Source organism: Cricetulus griseus, chromosome 4 (assembly GCF_003668045.3).
Source record: "Cricetulus griseus strain 17A/GY chromosome 4, alternate assembly CriGri-PICRH-1.0, whole genome shotgun sequence".
Taxonomy (NCBI): domain Eukaryota; kingdom Metazoa; phylum Chordata; class Mammalia; order Rodentia; family Cricetidae; genus Cricetulus; species Cricetulus griseus.
This window is the reverse complement of record NC_048597.1, coordinates 90,040,936-90,066,149: the sequence shown is the minus strand read 5'-3', so window position 1 is coordinate 90,066,149 and position 25,214 is coordinate 90,040,936. Positions and strand designations below refer to the sequence as shown.

The window sequence follows — 25,214 nt, the reverse complement described above, 5'->3', positions numbered from 1 at the left end:
AAACTTGGAGGCAGGATGGGAGGTGCTAGAAGCTAGGTGTGGGGAATGGAGAGTTGATAGTTTAATGAAAAAAGTTTTAGTTGAGGAAAATGGAAAGAACTCTGGAGGTGAAAGTTGATAGTTGGAGAACAGTATGCATACACTTAAGGATTACGAAAGAAAACAAAAACTCTTTATCTAGAGCAAGAGTCAAACCTGAGGTTTTTCAGTTCTCACCTAAACCCAGTGCCAGATTTTGATCCCCTGAGTACTCAACACCCACCAACGAAGGGCACCTGCGCCTGCCACCCGGCGACTACCGGCAGGTGGCGCCCCAGTCCACGTTTCCTGCTCTGTGGAGTGGGATGCGGAGGCGGAACTTCCACCAACCGGAAGCGGGCGCATACGGAAGTGTGTCCCTGGCGTCCGGCCGTGGGGCCGCGCGATTTGAGGCATGGCTTTCCGGCAGGCGCTTCAGCTGGCGGCCTGCGGTCTGGCGGGTGGCTCGGCCGCCGTTCTCTTCTCCGCGGTAGCGGTGGGCAAGCCGCGCGGCGGCGGGGATGCAGACACGCGCGCAACGGAGCGGTCGACCTGGACAGGAATCTCGCGGCCCGGGCCCAGCGTCTGGGACTCCAACTGGGACAGGTGCAGGGACGGGAGGGTGGAGCTCGGGCCTGGTTCCTCACATCCGTTGCGTTAGGGCGCATGTCGGTGCTCTGAAGGGGTGTGTACTAGTGGTCTAGGGTTTGTGTGAACCGGGCGGCTGGTCCTTCGAGGGTCCCAGTACCAGGACGACGTGTCCTCCAAGGGTCTCAGTGCCTGGACCATCCATCCCTTCCTCCGAGGGTACCTATGTCCGGCCAGACAGGTTCCTCGGAAAGTCCTTATTCAGAAACAGTGCACCCGAAGATCTTTGTTCAAGGACCATTATCCTATGAGGGTCTGAAATTCTAAAGGATTAAGATTTATTCATCCATCCATCCATCCATCCGTCTATAGATCTATAGTCAGGGTCTTAATATATAGTTCAGTTTGTCCTCACAGATTCTCCTGCTGCAGCCTGAGGAAAATCGGGATTTCAAGCATGCTATTGTCTCAGAGGTCAAAGAACCTGTGCTTAGAACTAAGAGTTAGGTTACCATGGAAGCCCGGTTTAGTGGTGCACGCCTTTAGTCCCAGCAGTGGGAGTCAAAGGCAAGCAGATCTCTGAATTCTAGGTCAGCCTGAGTTATATAGAGAGACCCTATCAAAAAAAAATTACATTACCAGATTTAAATTTGTTTATATAGCCAGGTGGTGGTGGCCACACCTTCATCCCAGCACTTGGGAGACAGAGGCAGGTGGATCTCTCTGAGTTCGAGGCCAGCTTGGTTTATAAAGTGAGTTCCAGGACAGCTAGGGTTGTATAAAGAAACCCTGTCTCAAAAACCAAAACAGTCTTTAGACCAGACTGGCCTCAAACTCAGAGATCTGCCTGCCTCTGTCTCCTGAGTGCTGGGATTAAAGGCGTTCTTCACCTTACCCGGCTCCTGCCTTCTACATGAACTGAGTACCTTCAGTTTCTTCAGCTCCTACATACCCAGTCCACTAACTGCAGTCCTCAACCAATGTGATGGCGACTATCCCAGTGTACTGCTAAACATTTAAAATGTGCTTAGTGTGACTTAGAAAAGACCTCTATTTTTATTTAATTATAGTAGTTCCTCTGTATCCTGGGGGATTGGTTCCAGGATCTCTAAACATACCAAAGTCTGTGGATGTTCAAGATGGTGTAGTATTTGCAAATAACCTAGATGTTAGATGTCTAGGATAATCTCCTGTATAGTTTAAATCATCCCTAGATTATTTATTATACTTAAATACAATACAATAAAATTGCAACCCAAGTAGTTGTTAAATTATATAGCTTGAGGTAAAATTGCAAGAAAAAAGTTTAGTATAGGTGTAAAAGGTTTTGAATATTTTTGATACCTGGTTGATCAAATCTATCAGTGTGGGATTTACTTATTATATAGCTCAAACTGGCCTTTTGTGATCCTTCTGCCTCAGCTTCCCACGTATGAGGACTTGTACTATGAGAAAATACAGCCAAGGGCTCCTGTCTAGTATTTTTAATTTAAATTAGGGATGTTAATGCATACCTTTAATCCTGGTACTTGGAAGGTTGAAGTAGGATTGCTGTGACCTCAGCCTGGGCTACACTAACTCTGTCTCATAACCAACAAAATAAATAAATGAATGAAACAGCCCCATACAGTCAGTGCAATTCAAGGTTTTGCTGCAGTGCAATTATCCATATTCTCACTTCTTCTTGTCACCTGGGTTGCATATTTGCAGCATTATTGACAGTTTCTCTTTTTTCCTTCTTATGTGCATGTGTGTGGGTCTGTATGAAAGCCTGAGTTAGAAAGCAAGATGTTTTCTTGATTGTGCTTCTAGATTATCCTTTAAGACATGGTCTCTCAGTCATAGCTTGGACTTTCGAACACAATTAGTCTCACTAGTCAGCCTCTTTTGGGGATCCTGTCTCTACTCTCTGAGGCTGGAATTATAGGTGGGCCACCTTGCCTACCCAGTGTTTATGTGGCTTCTGAACTCCAGTCTTCCTGCTTATACTTTAACAAGCACTTTAACCCCTGTGCCACCTTCCTAGCCCTGTCTTCGCCAAGAACATGAACCTTAGGCTTCACAGCCTCCCTGGGCTTGGCTTTCCCCAAGTACTGAATCAAGGTGTCTTGAACAAGAGGTTATAAGACATGCTTTCACAATTAGGCGAGAGCCACTGTCTCTCATTAACCTGAAGAAGAGGAATGTGGAATCTGGAGAAGAAGAACTGGCATCCAGGCTGGACCACTATAAGGCAAAGGCTACAAGACACATATTCCTCATCCGGCATTCCCAGTACCATGTGGATGGCTCCCTGGAAAAGGACCGCACCCTGACCCCATTAGGTATGATTGCTTGAATGATCTTGAAGTATCAGCTGAACTTGGGATGTAGTCCTTCTCCCTTTCTTTCCCCATTTCAGCATGGTGGTGAGAGAGACAGTCTCAACAATGTAGTTTAGGCTAGTCTAGATCCCTGACCCCCTGTTTTTCTTCCCAAGTAGGCGGGAACATGAATACATGGTAGTGTGCATTTACATTTTAAATAATTTCTTGTTTGGATGATGTATTTCCCATTTGTACACATATTCAAAAGTTGGATGGTAATATGTCTCCAGGTGTGTTCTCTAGCAGATTATGCCACCAACCTGAGGAGTTACTTTGTTGCTTTTGACACCTGGGCATAAGCAGAAAATCAGGTCATCAATGTGGTGATGGAGGTTCCCATATTCAGTATAGAAAATGATTTTCAGAACAAGACAAAAGTGATTTCTTGGAGTGTTTCCAGCCATATGCTAAAGTACATTTGACAAAAAGCATCTATATTTAATACTAAGAGTCAGTTTGTAGTTTGTTTTGAGACAGGCCTTGAACTCATGGCAATCTTCCTGCCTCAGCCTCCTATATTATGTTCCCAACTGGAACTTGATTTTGAACATAGTTGAGTAAAAGTAGGAGGAATAGCAAAGGGTTCACATTCCACTGCTGGTAAGTTAACGCACTGTTGCTAATTGAATCAGGTGCGTTTCTCCTTGGGGTTGAGGACAACTGATTGTTTCTTTGCTCCCTGAGGATCTGACCCTGGCTAAGCCTTTGAGGACATCATCATCAGTGGTGCTTGATGGCATTTCACTGTTTGTTCAGTAAGTGGAGGGTCCTGGTATATGACTTTCACAGTTATTTTTCCTTCAAGGTCGGGAACAGGCTGAACTTACAGGGCTCCGACTAGCAAGCCTGGGATTAAAGTTTAATAAAATTGTCCATTCCTCCATGACCCGTGCTGTAGAGACCACAGACATTATTAGTAAACACCTGCCAGGTGAGTACTGGTTGTCTGCCATGCTGAGGGTATAGATTTAGTCTTGGGGATACATTGCTGAATAGGGGTCTCCCCTTTTCCAGGTGTCTGCAGAGTCAGCACAGACCTGCTACGGGAAGGTGCCCCTATTGAACCAGATCCACCTGTCTCTCACTGGAAGCCAGAGGCTGTGGTAAAAATGTCATTCCTTGTGCCACTGGAATAGGGCAAGGCCTGCCTTTAGCCTTGTCTGTGTCCACACTGACAACTCCTTGCTCTGCTCCTAGCAGTATTATGAAGATGGAGCCCGGATTGAGGCTGCCTTCAGGAACTACATCCACCGAGCTGATGCCAAGCAGGAGGAAGACAGCTATGAGATCTTCATATGCCACGCCAATGTTATCCGCTATATTGTCTGCAGGTAAGTGCCATTAAGGACTCCTGTGTTGGGCCAGGCATAGTAGGGCACACCTTTAGTCCCAGCACTAGGGAGGCAGAGGCCAGCCTGGTCTACAGGACTAGTTCCAGGACAGCCAGGGCTATTACACAGAGAAACCCTGTCTCAAAAACCAAAAAAACAAAACAAAACAAAACAAAACAAAAAAAACCAAAAAAAACCCAAAACCTCCTTCCTGGCCTTGGGTTTCCTCAGACTAGGAGCTGTGTTCCAGCTTCCACTACCTTATGAGAATGATGAATGTCTAGGGACCATTCAGAGTCCTGTTTTCCACACACTTGTTCCAACTGCCTGTTGGTAGATGCAGTAGCAGTTAGCACTGGACTTGGTCTGGTATTTTATTTCCTTCATCCTGTTGGTATCAGAACTTCTATAAGTACTGTCTTTCTCCATGTTTGTGAGCAGTATGAGCACCTTGTGGGTCAGGATACTTGTCTGCTAGTCCTGTACATGTGATTGGACATGCATACAATCACCTGTTGTACATCATGACCTGTGATTATTGGTTTGCTGCTCAGCAGAATATTCCAGGCTCATGCTATTTTCCTATATGCCTTTTTTAGCCACTTCTTTATGGGTGCCAAGGTAGTAGCCTGCTCCCTATTTTTAGATTGTCCCCTGTGCCATGATGTATGTTCCCATCACACCTGACCAGCAGCCCAGGGATAGCTATGGGACCTGGTGGTCAGTTAGGCGAGCCTGAGTCCCAAGAAAATACAAAATGTTGGAAAGCTGGGAATCCCTACTGGGCCCTGGAGCTCCGTATCAGACTGAGAACTGGTAGGAGGAAGGTGGGTAGTACGGTGGACAGGTGCTTCTAGGGTGATTGTGGTCCCAACTACTTGTTATACCCTTGTTGCCTAGGGTATATCCTATGCATTCCTCTCAACATGTGAACAAGCCAGGAATGGCCTATTTATTTTGTACCTCATTATCTTATATTCTGTAACAGCCCCTAATGACTGACATTGATGTTGAAAATGCAGAAAGAAGAAACTAGGCACTTGGGAGTACTTACACTGTGAATAAAGGCAGAGTCCTTCTTTCTTTCAGGAATGATCATTATCCTGAGTTGTGATGGATAACACTAAGACTGTAGTCGTCTGGGCTGAGGTGTGGCTTAGTGGTAAATAGCTTGTCTGGCATGTATAGGAGCCTGGGTTTGATCCTCAACAGGAAGGGTAAAAAAGAGCTTGTGTGGAGGTCAAGGACAATTTTGTGGAGTCACTTCTCTCCTTCCTTCTACCTTTATGTGGATTCCAGGGACTGAACTCAAGTTGCCAGACTTGCACAGCAAGGGCCTTTGCCCAAGTTGGGCCATCTCATGGTCCACTTTGTTTAAAAATATACTTCATATGTCAGGTGTGGTGGCACACACCTTTAATCCCAGCACTTAAGAAGCAGAGGTAGGCAGATCTTTGTGAGTTCAGGCTAGCCAGGATTACATATATAAAGTATATATAAAGTAACCCATTTATGACTTGGATGTGGTGGCACTTACCTTAATCCCAGCAGTTGGAAGGCAGAGGCAGGTGGATTTTTGTGAGTTCTAGGCCAGTTCTATATAGTAAGTTCCAGGTGAGCCAGGGGTTGCACAGTGAGACTGTCTCAAAATAAATGAAACCTGTTTATGTGAAAATCTATATAGCCCTTTGAGGATCTAGAAGCTCTTTTTAAGCAGCAGAACACCACAAAGCATACAGTGTTCTAGCAGACTGGGATAGAGATGTAGCTTCATTGCAGAGTGCTTGTCTAACATGTATAAAGACCTGGGTTTGTCTTGTCTCCAGCAACACAGAAGCCCAGCCTGAGCTACATAAAACCCCTTTCTTTAAATAAAAGGGATACTATGTCCCTTTTCAGTATTAGCTGGGACATATCACAGGGCTTTTACAGTATTTGTAATTTAAAATTGTAGCAGGAAATGTCACATGTGTTGGTAGGCTACATTGGATTTAACTCAGGCCAGTTCTTGAGGGTAGAGCACATTCGATTACTAGAAAATGGCAGAGACCAAACTGTTCAGTAGATACTCCTGTATGTGTGTGTGCCTGCATGTAGGTACCCTTAGAGGCCAGAAAAATAGGATTCCCTGGAGCTGGGGGTATTAGAAGTTGTGAGCTGCCCAACATAGGTGCTGGGAATTTAACTATGGTTCTCTGCAAATACTCTTGGTCCATCTCTCTAGTCCCATTACCTGTGTCCTTACAAAAGGAAATCCTGTATGGGGTCATGTGTTATACTTTTATTCTGGGAGACCAGCCAGTTTCTGTCAAATACTTGTAGCACAAATGTGGATGGTGCTTGTTACAGTGCTAAACAGCCTTGATATCATTAGCCCTGAGCACATTTCTGAATTAGCTGGGTTGGGGCTTTGTTCCCACTTGTCAGATCCTTATTTAGTGTGCTATTGAGACCTTTCCCCTGAGAATCCTTTCCCTGAAGACAGTTATCACCTCAGTTGAATGTGCCTACTCCAAAAGGCTGTCAACCTTGCTTGACCCAAGAGCAGCTAGCTCTGTACTAATCTGAGATTTCTGCTAGCATCATCTTTCTCTCCCCAGAGCACTGCAGTTTCCTCCGGAAGGTTGGCTCCGCCTGTCCCTCAACAATGGGAGTATCACCTACCTGGTAATCCGACCCAACGGTCGTGTTGCACTCAGGACCCTTGGGGACACAGGATTCATGCCCCCAGACAAGATTACCCGGTCCTGAGATTGCCTGTAGGACTGCACCCTTTCCTCTGCTGGTGGCCTGGCTGCAGCCTTCCCTTCCTTGTCTTCCCTGTCTAGGCTATGCTGTGGCTTCATGTTGTCTCCAGGAAGAGGATAGATCAGTGTCACATTTGGGTGCTTATTTCTGGCCCAGGCTGCAGAAGGCAACTTATGGGTTAGATGGCCTTTTTAAAAGCTTTCTACCTTACCATTACCACTAGCACAGCTCTACAAGGTGTAGATGGGGACCTTCTGGGGCACAAGGCAGACATATCATGGGGACTGAACCGGCCTGGCTGTGCTGTATCAGGTGATTGCAGTAGATCAACTGAACAACCCTAAGCTCTGGCAGAAAACCTGTCAGGCAGTATGGTGGTTGTTTTCAACTCATTGTTTCATATATTACAATCTAGGAACTTTTGTTGCTTAAATATTTATCAAATATTTTCCTTACATGGGTTCTTTCTTTGAAAACACAAGAGATCCTGTGTCTATTGCATCTGAATGAACTGAAGGGCAAATGGATTGGCTTCCTATAAGGTAGATATAAGCCATGAAAGAAGTGGCATTGCAGGAAGACTGTGGCTTATATATGGCACATACATGACAGCCTTGTAAGAGATTCTTTGGAGGCAATGAAATAGCCCACACTGACCAGATGAGGTGCCATATGCTTGTAATTCTAGCGCTTGAGAAGCAAAGGTAGGATCATGAGTTTCTCGCTAGGCTGAGCTATGTAGAAAGATCAAGTCTTAAAAACAAAAATATCTCAAAGTGACTTAGTTTGCTACTGTTTACTGTTAACCTTTGGGCTTGTAGGTTAAGCTACTTAGAAATGATGTGTTTGTTTACTTCAGATAGTCAGATAACTTAGGAAAAAACTGGTTTGTGTGTATGTGGGTTTTTTTTTGTTGTTTATTTTTGTTTTTTTGAGAAAGGATCTTACTGTTGCCCAGGCTAGCCTCAAACTCAAGACCCTTAGTGGTCTTCTGAATGTTGGGACTGTAGATATGCACTACCATACTTGGCCCCCCAAAAATCCTAATACAGTTTCTATGAAGTGGTTGTGAGCATTTTCTGTAATCAATACAATGAATTGGAATATTTGACCCATCTCTTTGTTCTCTTTAGAAACTAGTATGTAATAAAATATTACTTCTTTGTTGTTTGTTTTAAAGAAAAAAATGTGGTATAATTAGAAGCCCTTTCTCAGTGTCTTCTATCCCAGGTATCTTGCTTGGAGGACTACCTCCCACACTGCTTCCTGTTCAATACCGTCACTTGGAGGTAACCTTGACTACCCACATTCCACTTTCTAGTAGTAGTTGAGGCAGGCATGCCAGGCTGTTAACTTCTAAACACAAAGCTCAAAGTTCCTCACTTGACCTGATGGGAAGGTAAAAAAAAAACATTTCAGGGAGATAATGACTTGCTTGGGATCAGTGCACTAAGAGTGTTTTCCACATGATACAGCCTCCGTAAATTTTAGGAATAAGCCTTAGCTCTGAGGTGAAGCCAGCTCCTTGTATATGAAATGAGTTATCTTTCTTGGAGGCTGACAGTCATCTGCAAGGCATAGTAATCACTTATAACACCAATGATCCTGAAAGCCGATAGCCTGATCCCTAGTCAGCTGTCCTATCCCCTTGGATCCCAATTCTCATCACCTGTCCAAAAAAAAAAAAAAAAAATCACACTGCAGAGTGAGAGCTGAGAATGATGTAAGTAAGACATACTGAACAGCAGGGACAGGAAGCTAAAGCAAGGCCTATAGAAGTTTGTGGTCATACAGGTGATCTAATAGATTTCAAATGCTTCTGGGTCAGGCCTTGCTTGCTGGGCTGTTGATACACACAGTGCTGTGTCAAAATCTAATTTTCTGACTTTAAAATTATACTATTATTTCTCATTTGTCTTCTAGGAAAACATTGAAATATTGTCTTCTAGGAAACACTGAAAGTATAGCACAATACCCAAATAACCATACTGTTAGATTTGAAGCCAACCATGAGAAAATGGGTTTCTAGATTTTGTAAAGTTATGACTAGAATGCAGCATTTGGCTCAATTTAAGAGCTATGTAAGTTCGAGGAATAACCTGTTTTCTTAAATATGAAACACTTCATAATTTTCAGTTTCCTTGGTTTGGGATAGATATTTAGAGACTTCTGAGACACTGATCAAGTAGTGGGAATGGTGTGTCGCTAATAGGCACTGATTCTTCTTGACTATTGTGTTTTACTTCATCCCAGTGTTTTTCCTCTGAGACAGATGAGAAATACTAATATAATTTTAAAGTCAGAAAAATAACTAGATCTTGACATAACCAATGTGTGGGTCAACAGCCCATCAAGCAAGGCCCAACTCATGAAGACAAAGTCCTAACTATTTCCTCTGAAAGCAGTAAAGATCCAGCTATTCAATAGCATCTTGTTTTGGATCCTGCCATAGTGCAGCAAGCACAAATTTTCAACACTGTACTCTGCTCTTCTCTAGAAATGAACACTGGAGACTTCTGTTGTCTCTATTACAATAATAATATTGTAATACTGCCAATAATCAAATGATATCTTCTGTGTTAGAAACCAAAAACCAGTAAGTAAACTTGTTCAGTTCAAGGCCATTCCGGCAACATAGAGACCACCCCACGAATATCAATGTGATGCACAAATTGATGTACTTTGCCATGAAAATACTGCTTACAGTTTTACCAAAAAGGGAATTCTGTCCACTAAGTCACCTTTATGAAAGCATTGTGCAAAAATGATTCATTTAACAGTGTTTATGGCACAGAATTACCAAGAGTTACTAATAGATATACTCTACACATTAGTGGAAAAACGGTCAAAGGTGGCTTAAAGTTTCGAATGGGCTTACAAGATGGCTCAGCAGATAAAATTGTCATGGCCAGTGACCTGAGTTGGATCCCTGCAACCTACTGGACTGGAAATAAAAACCTACTCCTAAAAGTTGTCTTCTGATCTCCATACATTATGTAAATAAATGTGAGTAAAAAATAAGATTAGGCTGGGCTGTGGTGGTGCACGACTTTAGTCCCAGTGCTTGGGAGGCAGAGGCAGGCGTATCTGTGAGTTTGAGGCCGGCATGGTCACAGAACAAGTGCCAGGACAGGCTCCAAAGAACCCTGCCCTGTCTCAAAAAAACAAAACCCAAAAAACAAAAACAATACCCAAAACTGTCGTCTGTGAAGCTAGCACAAAACTAGTGCTTCTGTTTTTATTTGAATATTGATCCCCTCACTCCCCAAAAACAAACCCAGGACAAAATGATAAGAAAACAAGATCATAGCTGAATATAATGTGTGGATTTTTTTTTTTTTTTAAAGATTTATTTATCATGTATACAGTGTGTACCAGAAGAGGGCACCAGATCACATTATATACAGATGGTTGTGAACCACCAAGTGGTTGCTGGGAATTGAACTCAGAACCTCTGGAAGAACAGTCAGTGTTCTTAACCCCTGAGCCATCTCTCCAGCCCTGTGGATTTTTTTTTCTTTTGAGAACAAAGATAATCGTTTTAAAATGGCATTGTTTTCAGATCACTGTATTGGCTGTTTTGTACTTATATTTATACAGGAAATGAAAACATTCCATGTAATAAACTTTGAATCCAAAGTCTTAAATCTCAATTCTAGTATTTCTGACCACTTTAAAAATAACCTTAAAAAAAAAAAAGAACCCTAAACGTTAAAACTCAGAATTTTTATTTATTTATTTTTGAGGTAAGGTCTCTATGTAGGCCTGGCTGCCTCCTGAGTGCTGGGATTAAAGGCACTTGCCACCATGCCTGGCCAGTATTTTTATGAACAAAAAAGAATCTAACACCAATTCAGCAGCATCATACAATCTCAAAATCTAAATCCAGGAAGATTAAAAATGACTCACAAAAGGCACTGAAGTTGGCAAAATCAGTTGTGTATTTTTGATTGGGATTCAGTACTGCAAGTGTCTATAGAACACTACTGCCTGTGTGCAAGCAGGTGTGCCAGGACCTACCTTCAGCAGGATGGTTTTTACCTTTGTACCTTAGGGTATACAGCACACACTGTACAGATCTCTTGGGGCTAGTGACGGGGGACAGGCAAAAGTGAACATTGTAAGCAACTGAAATTTCAGGGCTCAAACTTCAGGTTTTAGGCTGTAGTGTAATGCTCTTTAAATGAATTCTAAAGTGAGATATTTGTCATGTAATCATGCTCAATGAAGTCTCAGGAAAAAATTTAAGCCTAGTAAAGTTCGACACTGACAACTAAGTAAAACCACATGGAAGTTCTGAAAAATAAAAAAAAAATTTTTTTTTAGTTATTGCTGGTGAGTTTCTATGATTACTGGCATGACTTCCAATGGCTTTGACTTTTTCACCCCCACTAGCACTGTTTTGAGCATTGCTACTGAAGTCTGAGATAGCAGGACCCATATGTTTTCCCTGTCATCTGCTTTCTCACTTTTGGAACAACTAGGATTAAGTAACAAACACACATTTTTGCCATTGTGTATAAGAAAGCCGCCCACCCAAAGAATGAGACAACACACAGTTCACCCTCAGAAACCCTTGGTGTGCTTACAGGCACTGCAGAGATGCTGCTAATACCACAGGTAGCCAGCCCCAATTAAAGCAACACCTCACTTGCCTATCAGCTGCCTTCGTATCTTTGCTCTATTCCAAAACTAGATGTTTCTAGCTGAAAAGTCTGAATCATTACTACAGTCACACTTTTCAAACAACTTGGATCTGAGTTTGCTTTCATTAACTTCTTCCAACATAGCAGAAATTTAATTTTACTCATAACATTGCATATTCTAAAATTCTGGTACCCTCAAAGTGAGTATTAAGAAATTACTCAGAATACATTTTGTTTTTCATGGAATTTTTACCACTAAACATACTGCCCTTCTTTTAAAAACAAAGAAGTAAATGAGCCCCAGAAGTGAGCATACTGGCTGGCTCTACAGAGCTGCAAGGCGGGCCATGTGTGCCATCCTTTGGAAGTGGGTCCCATGTGCCGGACTGTACCGCCCGGGGCTGTGAAGGCCAGGGGAGGAGGTGGTGTGGCCAGGCTTGCTGGGGCTGCTACCAGCTGGACTGCTTCGTCCTGAACTGCAGCTATGAGAGCAACCAAGGTCCAGCAGCTCAGCTGTGAACTTCCCTTTAAGTGCAGGACTTGGCCAACTGCAGAAACCAAAAAGAGATTTGTTACCACACAAAGGTACATCTACAGAGATGTACAGATTTAAGAACAGAACAAGGACACAGGAATGACACCCATCTTACAGAGAGGAAGTACTTCTGCACCTCAAACCTGAAGGTCTTTCACACAACACCCATGTTACTACAGCTACAAATCCTGGATGCTGCCACCTCTGGTGCAGTTTGCCAGGAGCAAGCCTGGCCTACTTTTCCACTCAACAGACATCTGCCTTTGTGACCACACCTATATGAACATACATTCCAGTATTGGGGAACTGTACAGGTTAGCTCTGTCACTATGAGAAAGCTACCCACACATGATAAAACTGTCGGTCTCTAGACTTTGATGTTCTGATAGTACCTTTGTCTGTCTGAGGGTGAGTAGCACAGGACAGTGCTTTTCCATCTGTGGACAGCTGGGTACAGACCAGGGTCAATACAGGCACACTCAAGAGCTGCTAAAACATCCCGATCTAGTTTTGATGGCTCCCCTCTAGAATGAGAGATGTAAGAAGAGATAACAGAAGAGATGTAAGAAAAAACAGAAACACTGAATAAAAAAGCCCAAAGATTTTTAAGTTATCATTGTATATTTAACTCAAGAACCAATCTGGAGGGCTAGAGAGACAGCTCTGCAGCTAAGGGTGCTTGTTCGTCTTAACAGAGGACTGGAGCTTGGCTTGTAGATCCATGTTGGAACTTTCAGCTCCGGGGAATCTAACACCCTCTTCTGGCCTACACAGGCACCAGCAATCATACAACATGTAAACATGTACAAAATAAATGGGGGAAAGAGCCAGTCAGGGCAGTGGTGGTACAAGCCTTTAATCCCAGCCCTTGAGAGGCAGAGCCAGGCATATCTTTTATGAGTTTGAGGCCAGCCTGGTCTACAGAGCAAGTTCCAGGACAGCCTCCAAAGCTACAGAGAAACCCTGTTTTGGGGGGTGGGGAGGAGGGAAGGGAGCAGACCATTCTGGACTGAGCATATCAATCACCAAACCCTAAACTGGAGGGAGGAATGCTGGTATACTGGGCTGTGGCTAGTCAAGGTAAGTGCTGCAGGGGAGGGTCAAGACCAGTTAGGTCTTTCATTCTATTAACATGGTTTTGAGTCTTAAACAGATCAAATAGGACAGATCAAATCATTTTTTTTGGACACCCTTATTGACACTGGATCAGTGCAATCTACACAGAAGACTCCAGAGAAACATCCAGAAACTACACACTCATGACAGTGCTGCAGATATCTTTAACTTACCCAGAAAGGAAGAGTCCCCTGGTGGAATTTCCTGTGGCAGATGAGAACACTGGTTTCTGACCATCCTGAACCTTAAGCTCGGAACTGTTGGGATCCAAAGACATTCCAGCCATTGCCTCTGACACTTCACTGTTGGTTCTGTCTTGGTTATTTTCAAGTCTCGGTATTGCAGGAGGAGGTACCAGTGAGTCACTCCCCATTACATCATTTCTTGAAGCCAGTATCTTATTTTTATTTGGCGTCTCAAGCAGGCTATCTCCTAGACCCTGCAAATTCAGTTTATCAAACTCTAGAGTCAAAGCAGAAACAGGTAGTGGAAGGGCCTCTTGCCCACTGGTGGCCTCTAGTCCCATTCCACCTGCAGTCCTGTGGTTGAGAAGAGGAGGACAAAGCCCATTTTTGCTGTTATTGGGGCAAGATCCAACTGAGGTTTCTCCATGGTCCACCTTTTGTCCCAAGGGAAGGGAACCACATTCAGAGTTTTGAAATTTATTGATTGTAGGCTGATTCTGACTTTGAGCTATATTTTGCTGATTTTTAATTTCTTCCAAACTAATGTCATCATCCCCATCTAGAAATGCTCCCACGGAGATGGAGTTGCTGTACTTCTTTCCACTGCCTGTGAGAGCAACAAAGCAGCCTATCAGTGTGCAGCATAGAACTAAAATGAACCTTCACCCAATGTAAAGCCTTCGACTCAAGCAAGAAATGACTAATTTAAAAGCTGGTTAGGTTTTAAGACAAGGATCCTGTGGCCAGTTTCCCATAAGCTGACTTGATAAGGCTCTGGAAATACTGTGTAGAACAAACCCATGAAAAACTGCTTCATGTCTCTATTCTGCAAATATATCAACAACTTGAGACTAACACTGTAGTTGCTATTAACTGTGGTGCATGCAAGGGACTCTAACATCAACTAAGTGCTTACAGTCTCATGGAACAATAAGTTCAGAGTATATGAAGCCACATTCTGGTACTGACTCCCAGATTGGTACAGCTTCTTCCACAGCTCATGTGCATAGCCTTCACTCCAGCACTATTCTCCATATTCAAGGTTGCTGCTTAAACTCATTTCTTATTTATTATCACGTGTATATATGTACATAATATGTGTGCTGTGGGTGGGTGTATGTGTGTGAAAGCAGTGGTATATGAGACTAGAAGTCAAAACCATTTTATGGCATTCTCTCCTATCTTTACGTGGGTTTAGGATTGTACCTGGGTCACCAGACATCTGTGGCAAGTACCTCTATCTGCTAAGCCATCTCATAGCACTAACTTGTCTCTTTTTACACCATGTGTATCATGTTCCCCCTCCTTCCCCATACTGTTCCAGGAAGTTTAATTTACAAAGTAAATGCTTTACAAGGCCAATTGTTTGATTTTAATTTAGAAAGCTTTAAAATGTTTAACTTCTGTTATTTAGGACTCAAAGCTCTAGTTATTACAAAAGTTTCTATTTGACTCTAAATTTACTTTTTTTTTTTTTTTCTTTGAAGTCAGGGTCTTCCTCCTTTATTCCTGGATTGCCTCTTATATAGCTTAGGCTGGCCTCCAACTCACTGTATTCTTCCTGCTTCTTGCCTCCAAAACTCTAGGAGTATAGGCATTAACTACCACATCCAGTAAAATTTATTTATTTGAGACAGGGTCTCATGCAGCCTGCCAGCTTGGCCTCAAACTTACTGTGTAGTTGAGGTTTGCTTTGAACTTCTGATCCTCCTTTCTCTACTTCTCAAATACTAACATTCTAAGCACTAATACACTCAGCTAAAATTCATTATCTTTAGTTTGATTCATTTTAATACTTGTTTTATTTCTGATTCAATGAAAGTTTTTCTGAGGTAAGAGTAAAGTGGTACTGTACCAACAACTCTAAGCCCCTCCTTCTCCAGGGAGGGTGGTGCTTTATGTGGGAATAACAGAAGCACAGGGGAAAGAAGAAGGAATTCAACTGGAGGACTTCTGTGAAGGCTCTTCTCCAAGCTGTCTTCCAGTGCACTGTCAAATTTACTAGTTTTTGGTTTCATTTTAGTTTTCTTTTAATTATAAAAATGATATATGTTAGCTGTAAAACACCTAGAAAACTTTCAGTGATGTGCAAATTAATATTATGCAAATATATTCAAGATCATTGTATAGTTTCCTTCTCCAGTAACTGTACACATTGTTGTACACTACTCATTATAATATTCACTTCATTCACTACTCTTTAAAACATACTTTGTAAAAACATGAATTTTCTGGCTAAGGACAGAACTACTTACTTCCTCAGCCAATCCTAAACTGTAGGGTGAAATAAGCTATGTTGAGGTTTCCAGTATTATAAATAAAGTGCTTGAACACTTGAATAGACACTGGACTAAGCAAACTGCCAGCCCAGAGTCTAGATAGATAGCACCTTTACTTTGGGGAGGTGGGAACCTTTCCACACAAGGATCTTATAATTATGGCTTAGGTGTTTTTTTTTTTTTTTTTTTTTTTTTTTTAAATGAGACAGGGTTTCTCTGTGTAGCTTTGGAGGCTGTCCTGGAATTCACTCTGTAGACCAGGCTGGCCTTGAACTCTACCTTGAGATCTGTCTGCCTCTGCCTTCCAAGTGCTGGGATTAAAGGTGTATGCCAGCACTACCTAGCTTATTTTTACTTCTTTTAATGAGTGTTTTTCTTTTCTCACTTCGTTTTAGGGGTTTATTTTTGCCTTTTCCCTTATAATACAAAAAATTTAATATCTTTCCTCAACCACCCTCCAAGTGCTGGGGACTGAACTCATGGCTTTGCTCATGGTAAGCACATGCTCTACCACTGAGTTATATACAACAAACTAATTTCCCCCTTTTTAATGGTGTTGGTGAGCTATGCCCTAGTTTGTTTGTTTGTTTATTTATTATGCTCAGTTTAACCCTTTCCAAGCATTCAGTTAACTTGTTTTGTACTCAAGGCACTCTATACCCCAGTGACTGACAAAATATCCAGTATTCTGGAAACTCTCTTCTTTGTCCTTTTCCTGACATTATACATTGTATTCAAATATAAAGTATGTCTAGGTCAGGAAACAACGCCAAAAGCATGAGACTGCCTATACATACAGACCTTGTTTGTAGTGATTCTGTATTTTTATGTACTTTATATGCATACAACACAGTTCATATAGCTGCATATACATATGGGTGCTCAGACACACAGAGCTTACTCTGATGCCTTTTTTTTTTTTAACACAACTATATGCACATTTTCTGACATGACTTTGAAGAAAAGTTCTGTTTACAGTAAAAGCACATTAAAAAAGAAAAGGAAAAACCCACAGACACCTCAGATCTGCACTTGCTTACCAAAAACTGAGGCTCTGTCCTGAAGGCAGCCTTCATTTTCTCCTATTTGTTGTTGAGCCTTTTTGTTTATTTCCTGCTGGGTAAGGTAGTCTTCTAGTCTTTGCAAGCCTTCCTGAGAAGACAGATCAACAAAACATCCCAGAAATTCCCAGTATTCAACCCAGGGGTACCCCAGCTCATGAGCTAGCTCCCTGTAAGAAATAAAACACAATTAACCAGTTGAGAAAACAGAAAAAACAAAACAAAAAGCCACCAAAAAGGAACTGAGTATACAGAAAATAGTACTTAATCTCTGAAGTGCCAAAACACTAATTTTGGGTATCTTACTTGAGCCGGAACTTGGGACATTTCTAGTGCTCCCCTATTGGTAAGACCCTTCAGTGTCCTTTGAGGAACCACTCTATGATAATCAAGTGACTCTACCTTATGCCAACATCACAGCAAAAGTCACACACAAATCCTAATACAGGACCTTGTTTTGGCAAAGTCTGTGGCAGTGTCAAACTGGCACTTTTGAAAAAGGCTCTAACAGCTCTCAGTAAATCCTTCTGGGAACTGTTACATTTCAGTGTTCACAGTTAATATTTTTCTGTCATCTATCCACACAACCCACTTTGCTCAGCCTGTCAATCATGGTTCTATGAATACCTTCCCACTCTCTCAATGCCTCGTTCTGGATCAGACTTTCTGATGTTGTGGAAGAAGCCTGCTTTCTTTCGAGGTGGAGTTTTCCAGCGTTTTCGGAAATCTTCTGCCTGGAAAAAAAAAAAAAAAAAAAAAAAAGTGGCAAGACAGGCTATGCTTCATGCAGTTCACCTGAGACTCAGAACCAACACTACAGATTCAGTGGTGTTCTATCACCTTATAGATTCTGCAGCCATTTCTACCACATAGCCAAGAGGGAGCATGACCTCGTGGAATTGGGAAAGTAGGGTTGGTTTGTAACTTTTCCTAGGTAGATGTCTGTTGACAATTCCCCAAGAAAAGTGACACAAGGGAGAGTTGCCTTTCTGAACTGGCCCATGTTGAAGTCAGATCTGGCCCAGGATGTCCCAAGTGTGAGGCCTCACCTAAGAACAACAGGCATTATCTACTTGCACCTCTCTGGTACATATCCCACTTTCCCTACATATAAAACATAAGCTGACATCAACCTCTCATGAGTAATCCTTACTGGAATTTTATGTTTAATGTAGCTCATCTATGAGACTGACACATCACCTACTATGCTGAAAGGCATAGAATGCAGCTCTAATCCCACCTGTCTAACATCGTTCTGGAAAGGTTTCCATTCTTGCAAATTATTTAGAAAGTTGTTTTGTGACAAGGTCTCACTATATGTATAACCCAGCTGGTTTTCAAATTATAATACTTCTGCCCTGTGATTACAGCCTGTGCCACCATGGCTAGTTTATTTAGAAAGTTTTAAGTAACAGTTTATATATGTTAGTGATATTTTACTGGAGAAAGCCATCAATTGTAAATCTGGCAAAAAAGCATGCATCATCTGTGACCCAGAAACTCCACCATTATAAACTTCCTAACCATTTCGTGAGTGACTAGAGCTAAACTGGCTGTGGCCTCAAAGAATGACAAGTGTATGACAGGAACTCAGGGGTAAGAGTTCCAAGTGTAGGAAGCTTAGTCTGGAATTTGAATTTGCAAATTGAAGCTCCCCAAGTCACAATGGACTGGGGTTAGAGACAAAAGGGGCTTGCCCAGGAAAACACTATTGTGCTGGGAGGCCTGAGTTTCCAATACACCTTCCCTGGCCACAACAGCAACAACAAAAAACACTCTAAGTCTTCATTACCACTTCATCAGAGGTGGTCTCATAAAGATGACCTCAGACTTTCAAACAAAGCAATAGGCTGGAACACCAAACCCTAAAATGTAGAGATAGCCAGGACAGTTCCCACAACTTCCTTCCCTGAACACTCACCTTGGATGGACTCAGAGGCCCCACGAAAGCTCTCAATGTCATCACAGGATCTCTGGGGCTACTTCTACCATGGTCAGTATTAGAGGCTTCAGCTCTCTGGTCTGAGGACCACAGCTCCCCAATGACAGGAGAAGAAGTGTCTTCTGCCCTCAGAAGTGGAACATAGTAGTGACCTGAAGAGGAGACAAATGTCAACCACAAGCTTCTATTTACCTAGTCTGAGAGTTTGGGGAAGCATGGGAAACACTGACAGAAGGGACCAGGTAATGATATAGGTATGGGGGCCAAGATCAGTTTGTGCCAGCAACTATGTAGCCTCATCTCCATTCTCTAATATAACAGTTTCCCCCCCCAGCCTTGTTTGCACAATGGAGATGACGATACATCTTGCAAGACTTTAAGATTACTAATGAAGATGCATACTTATGGTATTCAAGTTCTTACATCTACATGAGCTGCCAAGAGTACAAGTTTGTAAAAATAACTATGAGCAAACAAATAGGTCAGTAAGATTCAGACTTACCCCACATTGTCTCTAACCGATGTTCAATTTCCTGTTTTATTCAATGGTTTACCAATATTATTTTGCCAAAACTTCACATATAGAAGGCATCATGCAATTCTTTACAAATTATCCAATCTCTCACTACTCCTAGACAAATGTACTTTGTGGTAAAACGTCTGGAGTCAAACTACCTTTTCTTTCTCCTATTGTTATCCTAAGGTCTTCATCATCTCTCTTACCAACAAACCAACCAACCAAACAAACAAACCAAACAAAACCAAAACCGAAACAACTCTTTTCCCTATATCCGTCTATAAAATATAGCATTGAATTCCTATCCCGAAACACACTGGGCACAAACAAAATGAAAAACACTTAACAAGAAAGCAAGGAGAGAAGGGGCAAGCAGCAGACACCCAAGGAAGCTAGAAGTCTGGAGCCAGGAGTCTCATTAGGACAAAGAAGGAGCTTAGTACAGAGGTCACATTTCCTTCCTCCCTGACTCAGTTTTTCGTTGTGTGGAAGAGGTAAGAGGTGTGCTGGAGTATCAGCCTGTCATGCTGCTCACAATAACCTGGGAATTTTTATTTCAAGTGCTTATAATAGCTTTTATATTTTTCTACGTTTAAGACTGTTAACATAAAGCATACTAAAAACCACAGCACTAAAATATATCTTTAATACTTCTTACTTGCCTAAGCATGCGTGAGGCCCTGGGTTTAATCCTTAGCATTACCTAAACCTTAGTGTGATGGTTTATGTCTATAGTCTCAGCACTTGGGAGGCCAAGGGAAAAGGACAAGACACCAAGGTCATGACCAACTTGGGCTACATGAGATTCAGTATCAAAACCCCAAAGTGGATGATGGAGCCAGAGCTCAGCAGTTAAGAGAATGTGCTGCTTTGGCAGAGTACAGGAGATTGGTCCCCAGTATCCATAGGCAGACTCACAACTGTCTAACTTCAGTTGCACTCAGTCCAACTCCCTCTTCTACTCTCTGTGGGCACCAGACATGCTCATGATGCACCTACATATATGCACACAAAGCACTCATGCACATAAAATAAAAATACTTTTTTAAAAACAGGGAAATGGCTAGGCAGTGATGGCACATACTCAGGAGGCAGAGAGGCCAACCTCGTCTACAAAATGAATTCCATGAGTTCTAGGACAGCCAGGGCTGTTACACAGAGAACCCTGTCTCAAAAAACTGAAAGAAAAAAAAAAAAAAAAAGAAAGAAAAGAAAAAGAAAAAAAGGCTTAAAAACAGGGAAGTGGCTGGGCATGATGACACACCTTTAATATTACCCAGCACTCGGGAGGCAAAGGCAGGCTGATCTCTGTGAGTTTGAGGCCAGCCTGGTCTACATAGTGAGTACCAGGACTACATAGGATGACCCTGTCTCAAAATAAACAACAAAATTAACCAGAGAAATGTTTTAACATTTCAATATCTGAAATTGTAACTGATACCACATACTTATGATGAGATTTTTGTAAATGACACATTTACATTTCATGGATTTTGAAATAATGGTTGTCTTTTGGAAAGTAAAATTCATGTATAACCTACCCACTCATAAACTATGGTTTACTCTTTTTTTTTTTTTTTTTTTTTTTTTTTTTTTTTTTGGTTTTTCAAGACTGGGTTTCTCTGTGGCTTTGGAGGCTGTCCTGGAACTAGCTCTAGACCAGGCTCTTGTCTGGGCTTTAATGACCCTCAGCAGGAAACAAGGAAGGTGTGCAAAATGTCACAAGGCTGAGTAACAAAAAGGAACATGGATGCAGAAATACCATGTTTATCCTGGAAAAAAGCTAGGTGACCAGATCTTAGCAGTGATCAAGTTATATGATCACATTTTTACTGGTGAGCAGGAACAAACTGGGTAAGGAGACAGAAAGAAAGCTACTTCTGCATCTTCTGAGCTGCAGGGAAAAGCACAGTAGGACAGTCTCTCCTGAAACTATCCATTTCCCTATTGCTGAAACACACAGACAAGAAGCACAGAAGCTACAATTAGGAGCTCTTGACCAGAAGAAAGGAAAGGAAACAGGCTCCCAGACCTTAGCACAACTTATGTTAAGTACCATTCAGGCCATAAAACTCAGCATGCCAAAATGAAAAGTTCAATTCATCCAAGTCTATAGTTCTGGGAAGGTCTCTAAATATACTAACCTTACACTTTGGTTCTGTAGTTCTGCATCTGGCTAACTGCACTTATTAACTGAAGAATGTCAACCAAAGATATGGGTGGGTGGGTGGGGGTGGGTGGGTGTGTGTGTGTGTGTGTGGTGTGTGTGTGTGTGTGTGTGTGTTTAAAAGGTCATCCTGAGGGGGCTGGAGAGACAGCTCAGAGGTTAAGAGCACTGATTGCTTTTCCAGAGGTCCTGAGTTTAATTTACAGCAACCACATGGTGGCTCACAACCATCTACAATGAGATCTAGTGCCCCCTTTTGGCCTATAAGCAGACATGCAGGCAGAACACTACATATAATAAATAATTAAAAAAAAAAAAGTTATCCTGAGAAAGGCTCTGGGATATTCTAGGATTCTGAACAATCAGTTAAGCTGCAATCCAGCTAATAAAGACTTTCTATTGGCTTAACCCATATTTTCTCTAGTAGATACCCCACAAATGAAGGAGAGAGGGATGGAAGGGAAAGGGGGGGTGGGGTTGATAAGGGAGAGAGCATAGAGTAGGAGAGAAAAAGAGTAGAGAGATGGAGAGAAAGAGAGAGAGAATGAATATGAATGAATATTGTACCTCCATAATCCCAGCAGAACAATGGCCCTGATGGGGTCCCAGTTTTGAAAGGCTGAGCTGAGCCAGATAGCCTCAGAGGAGCAGAGGAGGGAGGCAGACCCAAAATACAACTTCTTAGAAACAAATTAAAAACAAAAGCCAAATAACAAACCAAAAAAGGAGCTCTGGGCTTCAGCCTTCCCTAACAAAAAGTGATCAGAGAAACCTGCCTCAAGGATGGGGTGAATCCCTGAACAGAGAGCCTAAAATTAGAACAAGAACGGGCAGTATGAGATCAGGCAAGGACAGTATTCAAGAAAAAACAATGAATAATTTCGAAAGGCTCTGAGAGGAGTTCATAGCACTATTTTTTCAGAACATGGGAAAAAGCAGACAAACCTCCGCTGTACTGCCCCAGGTTCACTCACACTCTTATCCAGGGGCCTCTTGCAAAGAACTCACCCATTAAGTATTCTCTAATTCTTTCTTTCAGTTCCACAGATTTGTTTTTGCTTCTTTCACAAATTACCTATTTAAACAAAACAAAGTGAACATTCTATATATTGCTATATTATATTTCCTATCAAATAAAATCTTTTTAAAGTTTAAAGCCAGTAAAATAGGATAGTATCTTTAAATATTTTTATTATTTACTATGTGTATAGGTATATGCTGTGTACATGTGTGATTTAAGTGCAGATGACCTAGAGGTCAAGAGGGTGTTGGTTCCCCTAAAGCTGGAGTTGCAGGCAGCTGTGAGTCATCCAACCTGGCTACTAGGAATAGAACTCCAGTCTTCTGCAAGAGCAGTAAGTTTTTTTTTTTGTTTGTTTGTTTTTTAACTACCTAGCTATCTCTCTAGCCCTAGAATTATCTTAAATGTTTAAAATTTCACAAAAATCATACTCAGAAAACCTGTGCTGGGGGCTAGAAAGATGGCATCTGACACCCTCTCCTGGCCTCCACAGACACAAAGCATGCATGTAGTATAGACATATATGCAGGCAAGACACCTACACATATAAAAATAAATAAGCAAATAAACAACAACAACAAAAAGAAAGAAAAAGAAAACCTGTGCTCAATAGCACAGCTTATTCTATAGGATCATTGTAAAAACCCATTGGAACAGGGCAAGAAAACAGATTCAAGCAATATGGTAAACCAGACTGGTTATCAGAAATCATTTTATAAAAATATTGGTAAAACTATTTACTGTAGTAAAATTTTATTTATTATTTTCCTTCTCCCCTCCACTCCTTAATGTCAGGGCCTTATGCATGTATGTCAGGGAAGTTTCATACCAACTGGGCTATGTGAGTGTTACTAAATGCAGTAATAGCTAAGGGGCCTGAGTCTAGGGAAGACACTCCCCCAAGAAGTGTCCGTTATGTTTTATTTCGGAAAGTAGTAGACCTAGGACAGCCAGCAGCATATAATGCCTGATCCTTAAATTAGCATTTCAGTTCTTATTAGAGCCACGTCTGTCTTTATGTCACAGACACAGTATGCACAATATAGTACATTTTGTTCCATTGCTAAGGAACACAAAAAGGCTTGCTTCAATAAACATGAATGCAACAGTATGCATGCAGGCTAGTTCCCTGTTACACAATGAGTTGAACATATCAGTTGCTTTCAGCATTATAATCATCATCATTACTGCCACTAGACTATGGTTCATCACCATCATGATCACTACTGCCGTCTCCATCTATAGGCATCATCATGACCACCCCCCTGCATTCTTTTTCAACTTGGTTGGCTAATGTGTTTAGAAGGAACATGGTAAGACGGAGTTGCTCAGAACACTGATGGCCCTGCTTCAGAAAAATAAAATCAGCATGACTAGATTATCTCATTCCTTCCTGGCTCTACAGATAAACTTTTTTTCACAGAGTTCATCATGCTTAGCAGCCAGCATTCTCAACATATCCACAAGACAAACACAACTCAGTTACTTGTGATTTTATTAGCTGCAGTCACAGAATGCAAATTTATATATTTTAATTTATAACACAAGACAGTAATTGCAATTTAAAAGTTACTTACGTCTTCAGGTGTTTTACCATATTTATTCTTTGGATTTTTCACAATCAAAGGGTGTGAAGAAAGCACATTGACTACATCCACATTTCCAAATTTACAAGCAAAATGCAATGGTGTATCAAAGCCCTAGGGAAGGTATAGAAGAAGAACATTTGCTTACTCAAATTATTAAAATGGTTGCTCTACAGTGAAAGTAGGTATTTATTTTTAAAAAGAGGTTCTCGACATTCCTAGCACTGCCACCCTTTAATTCCTCATGTTGTGATAATCCCAACCATAAAATTATTTTTGTTGCTACTTTGTAACTGTACTTTTGCTACTATAAATATTTGTGTTTTCACATAATTTTAGGTGACTCTTGTGAAGGGGTCATTTGATCCTCAAAAGTGTCAAGACTCACAGGTTGAGAACCACTGATTTAAAATAAAACCACCAGGCTGGCCACCAAGCCTGACAAACTGAGTTCAATACCCATGTGGAAAAAGAGAACTGTATCCTGTGATATCTACAAGTCAAGCTCCCCTGTCTCCCACACTAAATAAATAAATACATACATATATAATTTTTAAAAAAAGTGTTTTGAGCCAGGTTCTCACCATGTAGCCCTAGCTAGCCTAGAACTGCCTATGTAGACCATGCTGGCCCTCAAACTTGGATTCTGCTTGCCTCTGCCACCTGAGTGCTAGTATTAAAGGTATGAGCAACCATATCTGGCAATAAAAAAAATTTTAACAAAAAAATAAAGCCTCAGACCTGTGTGACAATACTTGAGAAGTGAAGGAAGAAGGATCAGGAATTGAAGGTCATTCTTTGCTACATAGTAAGTTTGTGGCCAGTCTGGATTACATAAGACCCAGAAGACTCAGAAGAAGATGAAGACGAAGACTAAGAACACTAAGACGACTCAGAAAAGAAGACTCAGAAGAAGAAGACTCAGAAGAAAAAGAAGACTCAGAAGATGACTCAGAAGGAGGAGGAGGAGGAGGAGGAGGAACACCCTAAAGGAAAAAGGCCTCACAAACAAAAAGACATTGTTTTTATAGCTGGCAAAAGTACTTGGCATGCTGGCATATAGTCATCATATGCCAGGCCCTGAGCCTGGCACAGTAACATCTGTCAC

The 25,214-nt window shown here is 41.7% G+C and overlaps 2 protein-coding genes across 7 annotated transcripts in view; one reads left to right on the top strand and one right to left on the bottom strand.

Annotated features, from left to right (window-relative positions):
• The first annotated feature begins 388 nt into the window (after nucleotides 1-388).
• Nucleotides 389-8,744, top strand: Pgam5 (PGAM family member 5, mitochondrial serine/threonine protein phosphatase). Of its 2 annotated transcripts, none has more exons than XM_027415861.2 (6): nucleotides 389-624; nucleotides 2,752-2,930; nucleotides 3,778-3,903; nucleotides 3,987-4,075; nucleotides 4,170-4,303; nucleotides 6,904-8,744. In XM_027415861.2, exons 1-6 carry the CDS (start codon nucleotides 434-436, stop codon nucleotides 7,052-7,054), a joined length of 870 nt encoding a protein of 289 aa, XP_027271662.1. In that variant the 5' UTR covers nucleotides 389-433; the 3' UTR covers nucleotides 7,055-8,744. The 2 variants fall into 2 exon arrangements, with proteins under 2 accessions (XP_027271662.1, XP_027271663.1); XM_027415862.2 differs by having other exon boundaries at nucleotides 390-624; nucleotides 4,173-4,303.
• A 1,510-nt stretch (nucleotides 8,745-10,254) lies between these two features.
• Ankle2 (ankyrin repeat and LEM domain containing 2) overlaps nucleotides 10,255-25,214 on the bottom strand; it is a 28,552-nt gene continuing 13,592 nt past the window's right edge. For 4 of the 5 annotated variants that reach the window (XM_027415851.2, XM_027415852.2, XM_027415854.2 and 1 more), the window contains exons 6-13: nucleotides 24,098-24,220; nucleotides 22,508-22,574; nucleotides 18,795-18,967; nucleotides 17,501-17,607; nucleotides 16,853-17,043; nucleotides 13,522-14,140; nucleotides 12,625-12,756; nucleotides 10,255-12,245 (exon numbers count right to left, since the gene is read on the bottom strand). In XM_027415851.2, coding sequence (XP_027271652.1) covers nucleotides 12,023-12,245; nucleotides 12,625-12,756; nucleotides 13,522-14,140; nucleotides 16,853-17,043; nucleotides 17,501-17,607; nucleotides 18,795-18,967; nucleotides 22,508-22,574; nucleotides 24,098-24,220 — 1,635 coding nt within the window. In that variant the 3' untranslated portion in view covers nucleotides 10,255-12,022. The remainder of the gene's footprint in view (nucleotides 12,246-12,624; nucleotides 12,757-13,521; nucleotides 14,141-16,852; nucleotides 17,044-17,500; nucleotides 17,608-18,794; nucleotides 18,968-22,507; nucleotides 22,575-24,097; nucleotides 24,221-25,214) is intronic. The other variant, XM_027415853.2, reaches the window with a different exon arrangement.

Bases quoted from the DNA above. Each gene is read 5' to 3' on its own strand.
- Pgam5 (XM_027415861.2), top strand. From the start codon at position 434: ATGGCTTTCCGGCAGGCGCTTCAGCTGGCGGCCTGCGGTCTGGCGGGT. The intron at 2,931-3,777 runs GTATGATTGCTT...TTTTCCTTCAAG, and splicing joins CCGCACCCTGACCCCATTAG to GTCGGGAACAGGCTGAACTT. The intron at 3,904-3,986 runs GTGAGTACTGGT...CCCCTTTTCCAG, and splicing joins TATTAGTAAACACCTGCCAG to GTGTCTGCAGAGTCAGCACA.